This window comes from Narcine bancroftii, chromosome 6, assembly GCF_036971445.1.
Source record: "Narcine bancroftii isolate sNarBan1 chromosome 6, sNarBan1.hap1, whole genome shotgun sequence".
Taxonomy (NCBI): domain Eukaryota; kingdom Metazoa; phylum Chordata; class Chondrichthyes; order Torpediniformes; family Narcinidae; genus Narcine; species Narcine bancroftii.
The window spans coordinates 98,942,901-98,960,911 of record NC_091474.1 but is presented as its reverse complement, the minus strand read 5'-3'; the positions used below and the strand labels follow the sequence as shown (position 1 = coordinate 98,960,911).

The window sequence follows — 18,011 nt, the reverse complement described above, 5'->3', positions numbered from 1 at the left end:
GAACCACGCTGTCGGCTGAAGAGGAAGCAGCTGATTGAAGCAGCTCTTATGGCCAGCCATTTTATAGATTTCAGAGCAAAGCATGCTCTGTGAATGACTGGGGCTTTTCGGTGGATTGACCTGTGCCAAGAGGGTTCTTTTGGAAAGCAAAAGTGCTTCATTTTGATTGTGACTAACAGTGAAGATCACTTGGAGAGAAGCTTTGTAGAGGCTGCCCAGTTCAAGTCTTGCCTAAAAAAGGACCAGGAGTGTTGTGACCACAGCTGGTGTGGATGGACATTTCTTCAAAGGCTATGCAAGGAAAATTTGTGAGTCTGTAGCAGCTGTAGGAGTTTAGAAACAGTTATTATTTTAATTGTAGGAGTTTAGAAACAGTTATTATTTTAATTGTAGGAGTTTAGAAACAGTTATTATTTTAATGGTAGGAGTTCTGAAACAGTTATAGAAGGTAGAAAGAAAAAGCAAGGAAAAAGCTAAAATGTTCTTTGTGTAAAATGGCGCATGAAAAAAAACAGCACAAAGTAAACAAGATAACAGAGGAATTCAAGCAGACATAGAAATATGCACAAAGAGCTTGTTTAATAGGGGGTGGGGAAAGGAGGTGTGAGCACAGGTTAAGAGAAAGTTGGAGTCAGTCAAGAGTCAGATGAATAGGGAAAAGTGCCAAACCAATCCAAGAAGGACAAATGTAAGGGGAGGTGAAGTGAAAATTGTAGAAAAACAAAGAGGCTTCCCGCCCTTGGGGTACTTTCCCAAGGTAAGGGGAGAGTACCCAACATTGCAATGTTGTAAATATAAATAAATGTTCTTTGTTCTCAACTTTGTCTCAGCATATTTTGTGAACGCGAAGGCACTTCTCACAACTTGGGGAATCGTCTGGGATCACACTCCCTCCTCTGACTGGTGCTTGTCTGAAAGGGGGTTGGTGCACCCCGGCTGATTTAGCCGGACTCCTGGTCATCGAGTGTCCGGCCAGTGGACGTAGCGAGTGATATCCAAGAAGAGGCGTTGAGAACAAACAATGGGACAGCCGTATAAGTGACGTGCTAGGAAGGCTCGCCAGCCGGGTAAGACTATTTATTTTTTCCATGGGTGGGGGAGGAAGTAGGAAGAAAAGTCCGGGAATAGGACCGACTGACAGAATTTCCCCGGGAAGCCCATTGGGGAGGCAATTGATGAATTGGGGTGCGGGAAAGACCCGCGGGAAAGATAAAAAGAAAATGATCCAGTACTGTTGCCACGAGTGGCCTAAGAATCCAATTAAGGGGTCTTCAGTATTTTGGCCAAAATACGGTTCAGATGAGGATTGGGTATGTCAGGCACTGAATATGTGGTTTTATGAAAATAGACCTGATGACTCCGAGAGCAGGGATTACGCTGCCTGTTGGTTATTTGTAGAATCGAACCAAATGGTGATGACTACAAGGGATCCGGCAAAACCTAAAGAACAGGAGCCCTTGGCTCCTCTCCCTGAAAATTGGGACCCCTTGCAGGCATTACCTCCACCATATCCTGAGCCAGCTCCTCCCTTGCCCTCTCCTCCCCGCCCGCTTTATCCTTTCCTCCCTACGTCTTCCACTCCAACCCCTCCACAACTCATTAATGAAAATGAACGAGAAAATACGATAAGGACTAGGTTACAAGCTTAAGGGCCCTCCGCCGCCTCTTACCCCCCCCAGGCATATAACCCAGGCTGTACGGGATTATCGGAAGAGCAGTGTGAAACCCTCCGTGAGGAAGAAGCCGGGGAATTTGATTTGGGTCCTAGACGACGTAAGGGAGACCCCGCTTCACCAGGAGCCTGGGGACCGACCCATCCCAGGTGCACATGTGTCCCCTTCGTGAGGTGCCTTTGGGGGGGGTCCAGGAGGTGCGATGGGATTTGTTAATGTTCCGCTAACTAGTACGGAAGTGAGGAATTTTAAACGAGAAATTAAGTCTTTGATAGAGGACCCCCAAGCCTGTGCAGAGCAATTAGATCAGTTTTTGGGACTAAATATTTACACTTGGGACGAACTAATGTCCATTTTTAAGGTTTTGTTTACTCTAGATGAGAGGGGAATGATTAGACAAGCGGGAATTAGAGTATGGGATCGGGAACACCAAGGAGGTCCAGGAGCTGTGGCGGGAGAAGAGAAGTTTCCCTTGGTGAATCCAAATTGGGATAAAGGAACTGCTGAAGGCTGAACTCGAATGGAAGAATATAGGGTTAATTTAATAAAGGGAATGAGAGAGTCGGTACCCAAGGGGAAAAATTTAAAAAAGGCATTTAAAGCTCCTCAGGGCCCAGAGGAGACTCCTTCAGCTTTCTTGACTCGATTGCGGGCGGCAATACAGCAATATGGGGGGTTAGATATAGAGTCGCCGGCGGGGGAACAGTTAGTTTTGACAGGATTTGTTACAAATTCAGCCCCAGACATAAGAAACTCCAAAAGACTGAAAATTGGCACGAACAGGGATTATCACAACTTCTACAAATAGCCCAGAGAGCTTACGTTCACAGAAGTGAGGATGAGCAGAAATGAAAGGCGAAGATATTAATGCAGGCGGTAAAGGAAGTCGTAGATGGACAGCAGGGACGTCAAAGACGCCGGACCAATGGTCCGGGCGGATGGATGGGAATGAGAGAAAGAGGAGGGCCAGGATTTGAAGGATGGGACAAACCACAGGGTTCCCGACCACGAGCGGGGGCCCCAAGAGGTGGTCCCAACGAAGGATGGCATACAGGGCCTAAGGTTTGTTACTATTGTAAAAGAGAGGGACACTTCAAGAGGGAATGCCCCTAGAGGGCTAGGGACACACGGTCCTATGCCCTGATGGAGGAGGAAGATTAGGGAAGTCAAGGTTCTCCCATAAAGAGTGCCGTGGGGCTGCATGGAGAACCATTGGTAAACTTAAGCATAGGACCCCACGAAGAGGACATGATCTTTATGGTAGACTCAGGAGCAGCTCGTTCTAGTATTCTAACCAAACCCAAAGGAATGGTGCCTAATGGAAAAATAGTCATTTCGGGAGTCGGGGGATCTAATTTTGAAGTTCCAGAAGTAAGGGACCTCAGGATACAAATGGGGAGAAAAGTAATAAGGGGAGACATTCTACTGGTTCACCAGGCAGGAGTCTGCCTGCTGGGACAGAATTTGCAGGATTTATTGGGTATCGGGACCCGGCCTCAAGGAAAGGGAATTGGGGACCAGTTCTACACATTGTCACAAGGAGATCGCAAGTTGATCGACCCCAAGGTGTGGGCCAAGAAGGGAAATAGAGGGGGGGTTGGATGTTACCCCACTTCGGGTCACACTAAAAGACCCCAATCAGATCGTCAGACAAAAGCAATATCCAATCCCAATGGAGGGAAGGAAGGGACTACAACCCGTAATTGATCAATTATTATTGGACGGGTGACTTGAACCCTGTATGTCCCCCTTTAACACCCCAATACTGCCAGTTCAAAAACCAGACGGTACTTTTCGGCTGGTACAGGACCTACGAGAGTTAAATAAGGTAATTCTGGCCCGATACCCCGTTGTGCCTAATCCATATACTATTATGGGAAAAATAGATCCAAATAGTAAATGGTTTAGTGTGATAGACCTGAAAGATGCCTTTTGGGCTTGCCCTCTGGATGAGGGCAGTAGGGACATGTTTGCCTTTGAATGGGAGAACCCATATACTGACGAAAGAACAAGTATCGCTGGACAGTTCTTCCGCAAGGCTTCACAGAGTCCCCTAATCTGTTTGGCCAGGTATTAGAACAAGTGTTGGAAGAAGCTCCAAAAAGATCAGACTGTCAACTAATACAATATGTAGATGATTTATTAATCACAGGAAAAGAACAGGAGGCTGTCAAACAATATACGGTGGATATGTTAAAATTTCTGGGAGAAAAGGGGCTGAGAGTAAGTGAGGCGAAATTGCAATTTGTGCAGGCAGAGGTAAAATACCTGGACCATCTAATTAGTCAGGGGTGTTGGCGAATAAGCCCGGAGAGAATGCGTGGTATTTTGCAGGTCCCACCTCCCAAGGATGCCAGAGAGCTCAGGAAGTTCCTTGGTCTGGTGGGATATTGCCGAATTTGGATGGAAAATTATTCTAGTTTGGTAAAATTTTTGTATGATAAGTTAGCTGGCCTAGATAATTCTCTTGTTGTCTGGACAGAGGAAGAAATGGAGGGATTTAAGAGGATAAAGAGTTGTCTCGCCAAGGCTCCAGTGTTGGCATTACCTGATTTGAATTAACCATTTCACTTATTACTAATGCAAAAGATGGGGCAGCTACGGGTGATTTGACCCAGGAGCGAATGGGGCTCCGGCAACCAGTGGCATTTTTGTCCAAAGTATTGGACCCAGTTTGCCGCGGATGGCCGGAGTGTGTCCAGGCTATTGCTGCCACCGCTGTCCTGGTAGAAGAGGGTCGAAAGTTTACCTTTGGCGCACCCATGACTGTCCATACCCCGCACACAGTTAGAACTATTCTGTTACAGAGTGCGGGTAGATGGTTGACTGATTCGTGAATTCTAAAATATGAGGCAATTTTGATGGACCGAGATGACTTGACGCTGGTTACTAATCTGGACCAGAACCCAGCTGCATTCTTAGTATCTCCGTCAAGTGAAACGGCCTATGATCAGCTGGTACATGAGTGCTTGGAAATAATTGATTTGAAAACTAAGATCCGGAGCGATCTAGGGGATGGGCCTCTATGTGAGGGAGAGAGATGGTTTATAGATGGTTCTTCTCGTTGTATAGAAGGAACTCGTTACAGTGGATATGGCATAGTGGATGGAAAAGATGGTTCTGTTATCAAAGCTGGTCGCCTCCCGGGTCTCTGGTCGGCTCAGTCATGCAACTTATATGCACTGTATCGAGCCCTCCAGGGGCTACAGAGGAAAGTAGGAACAATTCATACAGATTCTAAATATGCTTTTGGAGTTATACATACCTTTGGAAAAATTTGGAAGGAACGGGAGTTAATTACAGGAAAGGGCCAACAATTAGTCCATGAAAATTTAATAATCAAATGTTTGGATGCTTTAATGCTGCCTAAGGAGGTGGCCGTGGTCCATGTACGGGGACATCAGATAGGGGAAAGCCCCGAAGCCCGAGGTAATAGACAGGCAGATGAGGTCGTAAAGGAAGCATCCATGGGAGAGACTATACAAATGTACGTGTTGTTACCTGTACCCCAGGAGTTATAGAAAAATCCTATTTTTACCGAGGCAGAGCAGAGGCAGATGGAGACACAGGGGATGTATAAAGCCCGAGATGGACTGTGGTGGACTACAGGCTACATGTATTAAATCCGGCAGTTGCAAGACAGGTTATAACTGGACTCCATCTCCAATCGCACTGGGGAACACAGGCACTGGTTGATGCCTTTAGTAGCCGGTACTATTGCTTTGATATTTATACCCTTGCTAAGCAAAGTGTTCAGGGGTGTCTCCTATGTCAAAAGGTAAATAAAGCCTCCATGCGCAAGTCCATGAGTGGCGGTCATGGCCTGACTGTGCGCCCCTTTTAGCGCATGCATGTTGATTTCACTAAATTGCCCAGGTCCGGTAATTATAAGTACCTGTTAGTAAGGATGGACCACTTTACCCATTGGGTTGAGGCTTTTCCTACTTCAAATGATCGAGCCGGAACAGTGGTTCGATTAATTCTAGAGCAGATAATTCCACAATACGGAATTATCGAGACCATTGACTCGGATAGAGGACCGCACTTTACACTGTAGATTTTTGGGCGTAGATTGGCAATTACATACCCCATGGCACCCTCAGTGTTCAGGATGAGTAGAACGTATGAATCAGACGCTTAAACTTCAGCTCACCTGCTTGTGTGCTGAGACAGATCTCTCCTGGTTTAAATGTTTACCCCTGGCTTTGATTCGTATTCGTACTGCTCCCCGTCATGATATTGCCGTCTCCCGTATGAAATGTGTTCGGCCTTCCGTAACTGGGCTCCCATACAGACCTCCCAATACCAGAGGCAAATGACCAATTTATATCTAAGTATCTGCAGGAACTTTCCACCACGTTGGCTGATATGAGAAGAAGGGGGATTCTAGCGCAGACGCCGCCTTTGGAATTCCCCACACATACCATTCAACCCAGTGACTGGGTATTGATAAAGAGTTGGAAAGATGTTAAGTTGACGCCAACCTGGGATGGTCCTTTTTGTGTCCTTCTTGTTACAGACACTGCAGTTCGCACTCAAGAAAAGGGTTGGATCCATGTTCAGCGAGTAAAGAGGTATCGTTCGGCCCCCGAGACTCACGAGGACCCACGGGACTCCAAGTGGTGGTCCAAGTTACACCCTGATAGAGTTAAATTGACTTTGCGAAAGAAAGATCCAAGAAAATGTTAAAAATTTGTCTTTTACTCTATTGTGGGGATGGGTTGTTTCATTGCTGCTGTTAAACTAATCAATGTTACAAGCTGTGTGAAAAATATTTGAAAGAGGACTACCTTACCCCTCCGTTCCCAGCTGGATTGTGAAAAGTCCTACTGGATATGGGGCAGCACTGAGGGAGGTGAGAAGGGAGGTGGAATGAGACAGGAGCGGATCTTTAAGGCTTGGTCGAATGTGCCAGTCCAATGCGTAGCAAATGTTACCTTTAAGATTTGCTCCTTCGGGGGCAGGACGTTTTTGGCTCTTTGGTGTCGTGGGGGAGGTGGGTCTCGTGGCTGTCCACCCTGGGGCCGGATATGTATGTCTCCTGGCTTCGGCAATCCAGGGGACCCCTTAATTCGAACGGCAACGGACATGGAACTGGAAACGACCATGGCTCCAACTACCACCTCCCCAGATGGAGTCCGCAAGAGCCTGTATGAGAGGGCCAGGAAACAGGCGAATAGACACAGACTTGGGGATAACTTATGGGTTGATTTACACCAGCTTACAGTCCAGGAGCTTGGGGTCCGCAACTGTTGGATTTGTAGTGGACCAACCCGGGATGGAACTTGGCCATGGAGAGGTGAGCCATTGGATGATCGTACACTTCTTGCCTCCAATCTTTCCACTAGCACTTCTGGTCGATCCCGTGAGTCTTGGAAGTTGGAAAATCATCCACAAGGCTTTGAGTGCTTGGTTAAAGAACACGGCAGGTACCCAATGGGCGATTTGGCTTGCTGGCGCTGGAAAAATATTACTAGTGGAAATTGGGTTCCAACCCCGCCTACCGGTTTCCTGTCCCCTTCTAATAGATCAGATGTTCCCTGTTTACCCCCGGTTCCCATTAATGACACATCTGACCTTGCCGACGTTGAGTTTTGGAATTGCACTGGTTTCAACCCTTATCAGGCCATTCCTGCGCTGAGATCCTTCTGGGAAGATTCTAGTCCTTCCAGCTATGCACCCGACGGATTATACTGGATTTGTGGGAATATGGCTTATACATACCTTGAACCCGACTGGAGTGGGACTTGTTGTATTGGTATGATTCAACCACATTTTCATCTTCTTCCTCCAGATTCCGATGAACATATTTCCACTCGATTACATTCCCCCATACAACGCCATTCGGTTGAGATCGGCAAATGGGGGGGGGATGACTGGCCCCCTGAACACATAATTTTATACTATGGACCAGCTACGTGGGCACGGGATGGTTCATGGGGGTACTGAACTCCAATCTACATGCTTAATTGTTTAATCCGTTTGCAGGCTGTCCTAGAAATAATTACTAACCAGACACCTACTGCCTTAGATTTGTTGGTAGAGGAACAACAGCAAATCCGGGCTACCGTTTATCAGAACCGCCTCGCCATGGACTATTTATTGGCTGCAGAAAGTGGTGTGTGTGGCAAGCTGAATCTCTCCAATTGCTGCCTTAAAATTGATAATAATGGACAAGCTGTTAAAGATATATCTCTTCAGGTATACGGAAATCTCCCATGTGCCTGTGCAAACATGGCACCCCGCCGTTGGCTCATGGTTGTCTACATGGTTTAGTGCCTCCTGGTCATGGATACATTCAGAACTTATCTTTTCTGCCTTTATACTTCTTGCCTTAATACTGATCCCTTGCATCCTTCCTTGCCTCCAGTGTTTGGTTAGATGAGCCATTCGACAAATCAGTCCCATTATGGTTCTGCAACAACAGGATTATACTGAGGCGGCAGAGAACCTTCTGAAACTATGGGAAAAAGAAACCTCTATTATTTAGACAGGTTTGAAAGCATAGCTCTTTTTAAGGGGGGGATTGTAGGAGTTTAGAAACAGTTATTATTTTAATTGTAGGAGTTTAGAAACAGTTATTATTTTAATGGTAGGATTCTGAAACAGTTATAGAAGGTAGAAAGAAAAAGCAAGGAAAAAGCTAAAATGTTCTTTGTGTAAAATGGCGCATGAAAAAAACAGAACAAAGTAAACAAGATAACAGAGGAATTCAAGCAGACATAGAAATATGCACGTACACACAAAAAGCTTGTTTAATAGGGGGTGGGGAAAGGAGGTGTGAGCACGGGATAAGAGAAAGTTGGAGTCAGTCAAGAGTCAGATGAATAGGGAAAAGTGCCAAACCAATCCAAGAAGGACAAACGTAAGGGGAGGTGAAGTGAAAATTGTATAAAAACAAAGAGGCTTCCCGCCCTCGGGGTACTTTACCGAGGCAAGGGGAGAGTACCCAACCTTACAATGTTGTAAATATAAATAAATGTTCTTTGTTCTCAACTTTGTCTCGAGCATATTTTGTGAACGCGAAGGCACTTCTCACAGCAGCCACAACTCCAGTGAGTTTCAAAGGCCTATGCTGCAACACTGAGTTTAAAAGACTGAACTTTGAAGTAACTTTCTAGATTTTGGCCTGGACCATAATGGTTTGGGTATAACACACACACACACACACACACACACACACACACTAGTACACCTGCGCATAGTTGATGATAGATTTAGTGTTAAGGATAGTTTAAGAGGGGAGTCACATGATGGAGTAGTGGCTGGTCAGGTGGAAACAGCCCTCTCCAGAGAAAAGAAAAAAGTGTGAAAAAGCAGAGCTCAATAAACATAAAATACAGGAAGAGAAAGATAAAGTTACAGAGAAGAGACAGAAGATGGCACCCAAAATAGAAAAAAATAAGAATAACAGAGAAATAACTGGAGCAGAAAGAAGAAGGCCTTACCTGCAAATCGAGGCAGAGAGCCACCGTGGAGAAGAGCAGCCAATCTCTGGTGTTGGTGAGTCCCCAGAGGAGTGGTGTCCGCCCGACCGGGAGACTCCAAAAATGGCTCAGAACCAAGAGGTGCACAACAGCGCATGCATGAAGAGTTGCACATGTGCAGTGCGCAAGTAAAAGAAAAGGTTAACGCCAACGGGAGGGGGACTTAGCTGAGGAGCAGCCAGCTGAAAGACGCCCAGTATCGGGGCGTTCGGCTGGGGGAAGTAAAGATGAAAGAAGAAGAATGGTGAGAAAGAAAATGAAGGTCTGGAAGAGGGTGAGTGGCAACAGGGTGATCAACAGGGGGATGACCTGCGGCAGGGGGCCCAGCAGCGGGTCGACCTGCAGCAGGGGGCCCAGCAGCGGGTCGACCTGCAGCGGGAGGCCCAACAACAGGAGACACAGCAGCTGGAGGCCCAGCAAGGATACAGAAACAGCTTACCAGAGAAGAATGAAGATACAAAAATACAGAGAAGATGACACAGATATAGATACAGACACAGAAGAAGAGGAGGAAGAAGACCAAGAATTTCAAAGGAAAGAAGGTAAAATAGAAGGACAAAATTTAGATAAAGCCTTTTTCGAGGAAAAAATGAGGTCATTAAAAGAATGGCTATCATTAGAATTTAGTTCAATCAAAAGAAAATTGAAAAGAGCTGAAGACAGAATGCAAAGCTTAGAGTTGGTCATGACTGAAATAGGGAAAAGGGTAGAAAATGTGGAGGAACGAGAAGCTGCTGCAGAAATGGAGATAAATGATTTAAGAGGGAAGTTGGAAGAGAGCGGGAAAAAAATTAAAGAGACACAAGATTTATTGTCACAAACAATTGATGTATTGGAAAACTACAGTAGGCGAAACAACATAAAAATAGTTGGCTTGAAAGAAGGCAAAGAAGGGTCAGATATGATGGAATTTATAAAAGGATGGATCCTGAAGGTGTTGGGAACGACAGATTCACATGAAGAAATCGAAGTCGAAAGGGCATATAGAGTGCTAGTACCGAAACCACCACCACAACAAAAACTGAGATCCATATTGGTAAAATTTCTAAGATAAACGACAAGAGAAAACATACTGGAGCAGGCAAGAAAGAAGGTCAGAGAAGACAATAAGCTGTTGGAATATAAGGGACAATTTTTTTTTAAAACCCGGACATAAGCTTCAAACTTTTAAAGAAGAAGGAATTCGACGCGGCGAAAACAATCTTACTGAAGAAAGGGTATAACTTTATATTAAGACATCCAGCAGTACTCAAAGTATTCATTCCTGGGGAATGGAATAAATTGTTCTCGGACCCAAAGAAAGCCAAAGAATTTGCTGAACATTTGCAGGACAGGAGAAGAGGAGGAGGAGTGACAAGAAGGATGATCGGCAAGAAAATATACAAAAATATGTAAAAATTTAAAGTTAAGGTAATGTGTGTGTGTATATATATATTTAAAGATGGATAAGAGAAAGAGAAGAAGGAGAAAAAAAGAGAGCTTTGTTATGTATAGGAAAATAGTGTTCTCAGGGTGGGAGAATAATGGTCACTGCAAAATCGGTTGACGCTTGTAAGTTAGTTCGCAAACCAAATGGAAAAGGTGGTTCTTGTCAAGGGACAGGAGGCCATTCAAGGAGGGGAGGTTCATTTGGGGTAAAAGGGTTATTGCTTGTGGGGATTGTTGGGGTATTTCATGTCTTAAATGCATTGTCATATATTGAGATTAAAAAGGAAAATTTAAAAAACAGTAATGGAAAAAAGGGATGGAGGTGGTGAAGAGGCGGAAAAGAAGTGAAAATAAAAATATAAGATGGCCAAGTTTAAGTGTATCCCATTGGAAAAAAAATCACATATAATTTAAAAGACAATGATTGAAAAAACCTGGGAACCATATATGGAACATAACAGAAAGAGCAGGCGTAGGAGCACCACCACCTAAAATGATAAGAAGATAAACACGATCAGATTTAATGTGAATAAGTAGATGATACGACTTTTTTGTTTGTATTCCTTTTGTATAAAGATATTGTTTTATTGTATTTTATATGTCCAATATTTACTGTTTTTGGAGGGGGGTGGGAAGGGGGAAGGGAGGGATGGGGGAAAAAAAGGAGAAAATGTCACTGTGAATATTTAGAGATGCATCTGTAAATATATTGGTTGATATGGTTCATAGTGCGATAAATAAAGAATTTCAAAAAAGGATAGTTTAAGAGTAAGAAATAAAATTAATGTTTTAAAATTAAACACTGTCTGGTTCATTGTCTATTGTTGCTCGTTATGTGCAGTTCGTAACACCACTCACAACAACCCTCTGCACCGTCCACAACAAATCTTTAAACCACCCACAACACCTCCAATCTTGTCATCTGCAAACGAACTAACCCACTCTTCCACTGGTTCATCCAAGTCATTTATAAAAATCACAAAGACAGGGGTCCCACAACAGATCCCTGCAGAACATCACCAGTCACCAACTTCTAATCAGAATATGCTTCATCCACTACCACCCTCTGCCTTCTGCAGGCAATCCACACAGCCAATATTCCATGAATCCCATGCATCATGACTTCCTAAAATCCACACACACCACATCCATAGCCCTACATTTCACCCATAGTTCCACAGATCATCGCCAATGGCGCAGCAATCTCTTCCCATCCTGTGGCCGTCTATCCTGTTTTTTTGTACCTCTTTCTTGACCTTGACATGCTCTAGCACATTTGCCCGTTTTACGCTGAGCTCACATTTGTCAATTTCCATCCCCCTGGTGAACACTAAAGCAAAGTATTCATTAGCGACCTCCCCTAATGTTTCCAGACATGTTTATTTTATGTGATATTTTTATGTATACACATGGATGTGTATTTTGTGCTCCGCAGTGCTTCTCCTGTTTCTCCTGCAAGATGTGGGACATCAGGAAGACTTCTCATGACCTTGGGAAGTATACCTGCAGCAAGTGTGTCCAGTAACAGCTCCTCACAGAACATGTTAAAGATTTGGAGACCACTTGGATGAACTCAGGATCTGCCGAGAAGGGTGAAGGTCATGAATTGCAGCTAAAGTGAGGTGATCACAAGCAAAGTACAGGCTGCAGGGTGACCACTAGGAGAAGGAAGAAGGGGTAACAGACCAAACGCATCCTGCCTGGGGTGGGGGTCAGTGATTAGTAGCGTTCCACAGGGATTTGTTCAAGGACTCCTGATCTTTGTGAATTTTACAAATTTCTTGGAAGAAGTGGACATGTGGGTCTGCAGATGATACAAACATTGGAAGAGTTGTGGCTGTTGCAATGATGCAATGCAATATTGACAGGTGCAGAATTCGGTGGTAAACTGGCAGATGGAGTTCATTCTGGATAAATGTGAAGTAATACACTTTGGAAGGTTGAACTTGAGAGGAGCGTATATGGTTATGGGAGAATTCCTAACGGGGGAGCAGAGGGATCTTGGTGTCCAGGTTCCGATCCCTCAAGTTTGATTTAAGATTTATTGTCAGCGGAAATACATGACATCACTTACAACCCTAAGATTCTTTTTCCTGCAGACAAGGCAGAATTATCACTTATTGGTAGTGCAAAAAAAAACTGTACACAATGTACACGTATGAACAAATAAAATGTAAACAACTAACTGTGCAAAACAGAGTGAACCACAGTAAAGTGCAAAGGTAAGGGTGCAGCAGCGAAAACTGGTTGTGCTGAGTGGTATGGATCCTTGATGATTGTTGCTGCTCTCTGACGGCAGTGCTGCCTATAGATCTTCTCGATGATGGGAAGGGGTTTGCCTGTGATGTCCTGGGCTGTGTCCACTACCTTTTGCAGAGCTTCCGCTCAGGGGTATTGATGTCCCCTTACCAGATCGTGATCCAGCAGTCAGCACACATCTGTAGAAATTTGCCAGGGTTTCTGATGTCATACCAAATCTCCGCAAACTCCCAAGGAAGTAGAGGCACTGTCAAGCTTTCTTCATGATGCCATTAGTGTATTAGCTCCAGAAAAGATCCTCTGAGATAGTGACCCCCCCCCCACCCCCCACCCACCCAAGAACTTAAATTTGCACATTGTTAGAGTGGTTAAAAGGGCAACTGGTTGGGCTGGTCTTCATTAGTCAGGGCATTGAGTTCAAGGGCAAGAGGTAATGCTGAAGCTCTATAAAACGCTAGTGCGACCAGTCTTGGAGAATTTGCGTTCTGTTTACCTCAATGCAGGAAGGATGCTTTATAGAGACTACAGAAATGATTTAACAGGATGTTGCCGGGACTGCAGAACAGATTTTCTACTCCTTTAAATTAAATTTTAAATTTAGGTATACAGCATGGTATATGTTCTGGTTAGGTCCTTCTCTTTCCAATTTTTGGGAAGGGGTATTTCATACCTTGCCTTTAGTTCTTAATATTATTTTGACTCCAAATCCTTTTCTCACTCTCTGAAATTAGTGGGCCAACAGGTTTGATATTGACTGCTTCACAATCCCATGGAGTTGTCCTCGCCTCCCTTATCGCTGGAAGGGCCGTATTATTAAGGCGGAAAGATGCTGACCCTCCCACTCAATGGTTGTCCGATATGATGGCATAAACATTTGGAAAAAAATTAGAGATTCCACTACTGAAATGAATCTCCTTTTCCACTGGCACCTTGTCCCAGGAATTAATGGGGAATTAATTGGGAGAAGGACCAGTGGATTAAGAAAACAGTCAGCATGCTGGCGTCAAAAGACACCATTTCACACGAGGGATTGACAGCCTCTACCCCTACTCGTATCCCCGGCGTGAACTGACGCTGGCGTGCCAATTAAACCAGTGAAAAAAAAAGGACAGCAGAAAGTCACCTGTTTCCAGTTCAAGGTAGAACACTTCGATCCCCGGGGATGAGGTGTGTTCAGTGGAAAAGCAGCCACTGTCCCAGTTAAAGGAGTCCCAATGGAAACAGCACAAACAGCTTCATATCCCGGGACACTGCCCAGCCAATTCACTGGGATGCCAGTTGAAAAGGGGCTTTTGTTTCTTTATGGGGTTCCTGTCTCAATTATTTTCAAAATTTGTACGATTTATTAGTTTCTGGTTTTTAACCCCATTGTTTATCTTTTTTATTATTAGTAGGGGACTGTTTGTGTTTAGCCAGTAGCCTCCAAAGGGAGGGGATCGATAATTAGTATAGTGAGTTTCAATACCATTTTCACTACTATATAAGATTTGTTAATATTATTGTCATGTAACATTTATTTGATGAAACCAATAAAAATATTGAAAAAGATATACAGCACACTAACAGGCCCTTCCAGCCCACGAGACCGACCCCTTCTTTGGAGTGACGAATAATGAAAGGTGACAGCAGAGTGTACAAGATTGAGGAGCAGCACCTCTTTCCCAGGCAACAACAGCAAATGTCAGAGGACATCTTTTTAGAGTGGAGGAAAGTTTAAGGAAAAAGCACACCCATATCAAACACTCAGGGAATTACTGAAGAAGGTGAAATCAAGAACTAAGATTTACTATGACAAAGTGGCAGAGCAAGATCCCATGGTTCTTTTAATGCATTTCCTTTGTTCTTAACTGCCTGCACCTGACAAAGACCAATGACTGCAAGGGTCCTTGCAAAGGTGATGGTAAAACACTTCTACATGATTTCTTGGCAGTAATTGCAACTTTGTGCATTTTCAACAGCCAACGTCAATTCTAAATCCAACAAACCAAACCAACCTGATCACAACCAGGCGAGATCAGCCAACATCTCAGAGTGATCACAATCCAAAGAACCAGAGAACACTACAGCACAGAAACATATCCTTTGGCCCTTCCAGTCTGTGCCAAACTATTATTCTGCCAAGACACATTAACCTGAACCCAGACCTTATGCAATCCTGGCACCCACCATTCCCTACTCCCTTTGCTCCCTTTAAACTTTTCCCCTTTCACCCTTAACCCATGACCTCTATTTTTCAGCTCTCCTAACCTCAGTGGAAAATGCCTTCTTACATTTACCCATCATAATTTTGTATACTTGTATCAAACTTCCCCTCATTCTTCTACATTCCAGGGAATAAAGTCCTAACCTGTTTAAATCTTCTCTGCACTCTTTCAATCTTATTGACATCCTTCCTGTGGTTAGATGACCAAAACTGCTCACAATACTCCAAATTTGGCCTCACTAATGTTTTATACAACTTCATCATGACATTCCATCTCCTATGCTCAATACTTTTGACTTATGAAGACCAATCTGCCAAAAACTTTATTTTCAATCCGATCTACCTGTGATGCCACTTTCAAGGAATTCTGTATCTGTATTCCCATATCCCTTTTCGACCACACTCCTCAGTGCCCTACCATTTACTGTGTATAACTCCTCACGCTTGTCTGCATTAAATTCCATCTGCCATTTTGCAGCCCATTTTTACAGCTGCCCACATCCCAGATGCAAACTTTGACAGCCTTCAATCTTTATGCCATTGGCAAACTTGCAGATCCAATTGACCACATAATCATCCAGATAATTGATATAGATGACAATAGACCCAACGCCAACCTATGAGGCACTCCACTAGTCACAGCCTGCATTACCATTGACTTCTCCCGTAAAGCCACTATCTAACCCAATTTACTACTTCACCATGAACTAACCACGAGTTTCTGACTAACCTCTCATGATCTTTCTAATGCCTGTGATACAGCTACCCAACTTCCCTTACTGGCTCATACCTGGTAGACTTCAGTCCAGAACCGATGCCTCAATCTTTTCTTCGTCTTCTTTAATTGCTTGTTGTTTTTGAAGGCATCCAGGTGGGTGAGAACACCCATGATTTTAGGAAAGCCATGAACCTGGCAGATGTTCAGGAATTCAAATGTCTCCATCTCAAAGCCAAAGCTGGCATCAGTCAGCATTAAAACCTGCAGAAAAATAAATTACTTAGAGTGGCAGTCCTCAAACTGCATTCCAGAAACATCTTCAGTTGGGTGCAACATTTTCTGTTAATTAAACCAAACATGTTAGTAATTGGCACAGACTGATCAACTTTTAAACCCAAAGATTTATTTTTAATTTCAACTATGGTACACTGAGTCGAGGCATTAAATTGGCCTTTGGACCACATCTACCCCAACCTACCTCCCATTGAGCTACATCCTTATTCATCCGTGCCTTGCCTATTTGAGTGAGTGGCTGTTCAAACGTCTCCTAAACACCATCGCTGCAGCTGATTCCATCTCTTCCTCTAGCAGCGAGTTGCAGATATCAACTACCCTCTGGGTAAAGCAATTAGCAAACAAGGTGCTTCTAAAAAGAAACTCCCAATACTACTCAAACAGATTAAATTCACCATATAAAATAAGAACAAAATTAATAAAATTCTCATCTTGCACTCGACAAAATCTCTTCCAAAATGCTGCTGCCCATATCACATATAACCATATAACCATTTACAGCACAGAATAGGCCAGTTCGGCCCTACTAGTCCATGCCGTAACAAATCCCCACCTTCCTAGTCCCACTGACCAGCACCCGGTCCATGCTCCTCCAGTCCTCTCCTATCCATGTAACGATCCAGTCTTTCCTTAAATGTAACCAATCATCCCACCTTGACCACGTCTGTCGGAAGCTCATTCCACATCCCTACCACCCTTTGCGTAAAGAAATTTCCCCTCATATTCTTCTTATAATTTTCCCCCTTCAATCTTAAACCATGCCCTCTAGTTTGAATCTCCCCCACTCTTAATTGAAAAAGCCTATCCACGTTTACTCTGTCTGTCCCTTTTAAAATCTTAAACACCTCTATCAAGTCCCCTCTCAATCTTCTACGCTCCAGAGAAAAAAGCCCCAGTCTGCACAACCTTTCCCTGTAACTCAAACCTTGAAATCCTGTCAACATTCTCGTGAACCTTCTCTGCACTCTATCTATTTTGTTTATATCTTTCCTATAATTTGGTGACCAAAACTGTACACAGTACTCCAAATTTGGCCTCTCCAATGCCTTGTTCAATTTCATCATAACCTCCCTACTCTTGAATTCAATACTCCGATTTATGAAGGCCAACATTCCAAATGCCTTCTTCACCACACCATCTACCTGAGTATCAGCCTTGAGGGTACTATTTACCATCACTCCTAAATCCCTTTGTTGCTCTGCACATCTCAATAGCCTACCATTTAATGCATATGACCTCTCTCCACTTTTCAAAAACATCTGGTGCCTGGACCAGCAATGCCCCTACATTGTCTTATTCTTCTACCTTAATACTCTCCTGTCTGTCCCAACGTCAACTTCAACATGTTTCAGATACCAGATATGCATCAGCCCCAACCCAAATTCTCTGTGGTCATCCAATTCTGCCTTCATAGTTCCTCCTGATTGTCATCACTCCACCGCTTCAGCCAGAATTGGTGGCTAGTGTTGGCCACAGTACTTTTTTCTCTTCACCTCACGTAATATTTTTTTAACGTAGTTGGTAAGAGAGAAGTACAGAAGAAACCACACCTTGACTGCTTCACAGGGAAGGGGGGGCGGCATAAACTTTGAGCAGAGACTTAAGGGGGCATGGTCAAAAAAATGTTGAGAATGGCTGGTCCAGAGCTGCCATTCCCAACCATTTTTGGCTATGCCTCCCTTTGGACTCTGCTTAAATTTATGGTGAAGCAGTCAACTATATATAGTTGGCTTCTTCCTACCGACTGCATAAAAAACATAAAAAAAATTTGTTACCTGAGGTAAAAAGAAAAAAAACGTTCTGTGACAAACCCCCCCCCCCCAACCCACAAAGTGGGGTCATATGCCACCGTCCCCCCTCCATTGGGAATGACTAGTCCAGATGCAAGCGAGATCATTACTTCAACTCTCCCCCATCTAAAGAGAAATAATTCATTTTGATCATATACA

The 18,011-nt window shown here is 44.0% G+C and overlaps 2 protein-coding genes across 4 annotated transcripts in view; one reads left to right on the top strand and one right to left on the bottom strand.

Moving 5' to 3' along the window:
* bms1 (BMS1 ribosome biogenesis factor) overlaps positions 1-18,011 on the bottom strand; it is a 165,970-nt gene that overhangs the window by 121,371 nt on the left and 26,588 nt on the right. For all 3 annotated transcript variants that reach the window (XM_069885875.1, XM_069885876.1, XM_069885877.1), the window contains exon 5: positions 15,841-16,029. In XM_069885875.1, the coding sequence (XP_069741976.1) occupies positions 15,841-16,029 (189 nt within the window). The remainder of the gene's footprint in view (positions 1-15,840; positions 16,030-18,011) is intronic.
* Positions 3-8,669, top strand: LOC138737572 (endogenous retrovirus group 3 member 1 Env polyprotein-like). The gene is made up of 3 exons (XM_069888235.1): positions 3-308; positions 831-1,067; positions 6,193-8,669. The coding sequence occupies exon 3, from the start codon at positions 6,546-6,548 to the stop codon at positions 7,620-7,622; it is 1,077 nt and encodes a 358-aa protein (XP_069744336.1). The 5' UTR covers positions 3-308; positions 831-1,067; positions 6,193-6,545; the 3' UTR covers positions 7,623-8,669.

Bases quoted from the DNA above. Each gene is read 5' to 3' on its own strand.
- LOC138737572 (XM_069888235.1), top strand. From the start codon at position 6,546: ATGAGACAGGAGCGGATCTTTAAGGCTTGGTCGAATGTGCCAGTCCAA.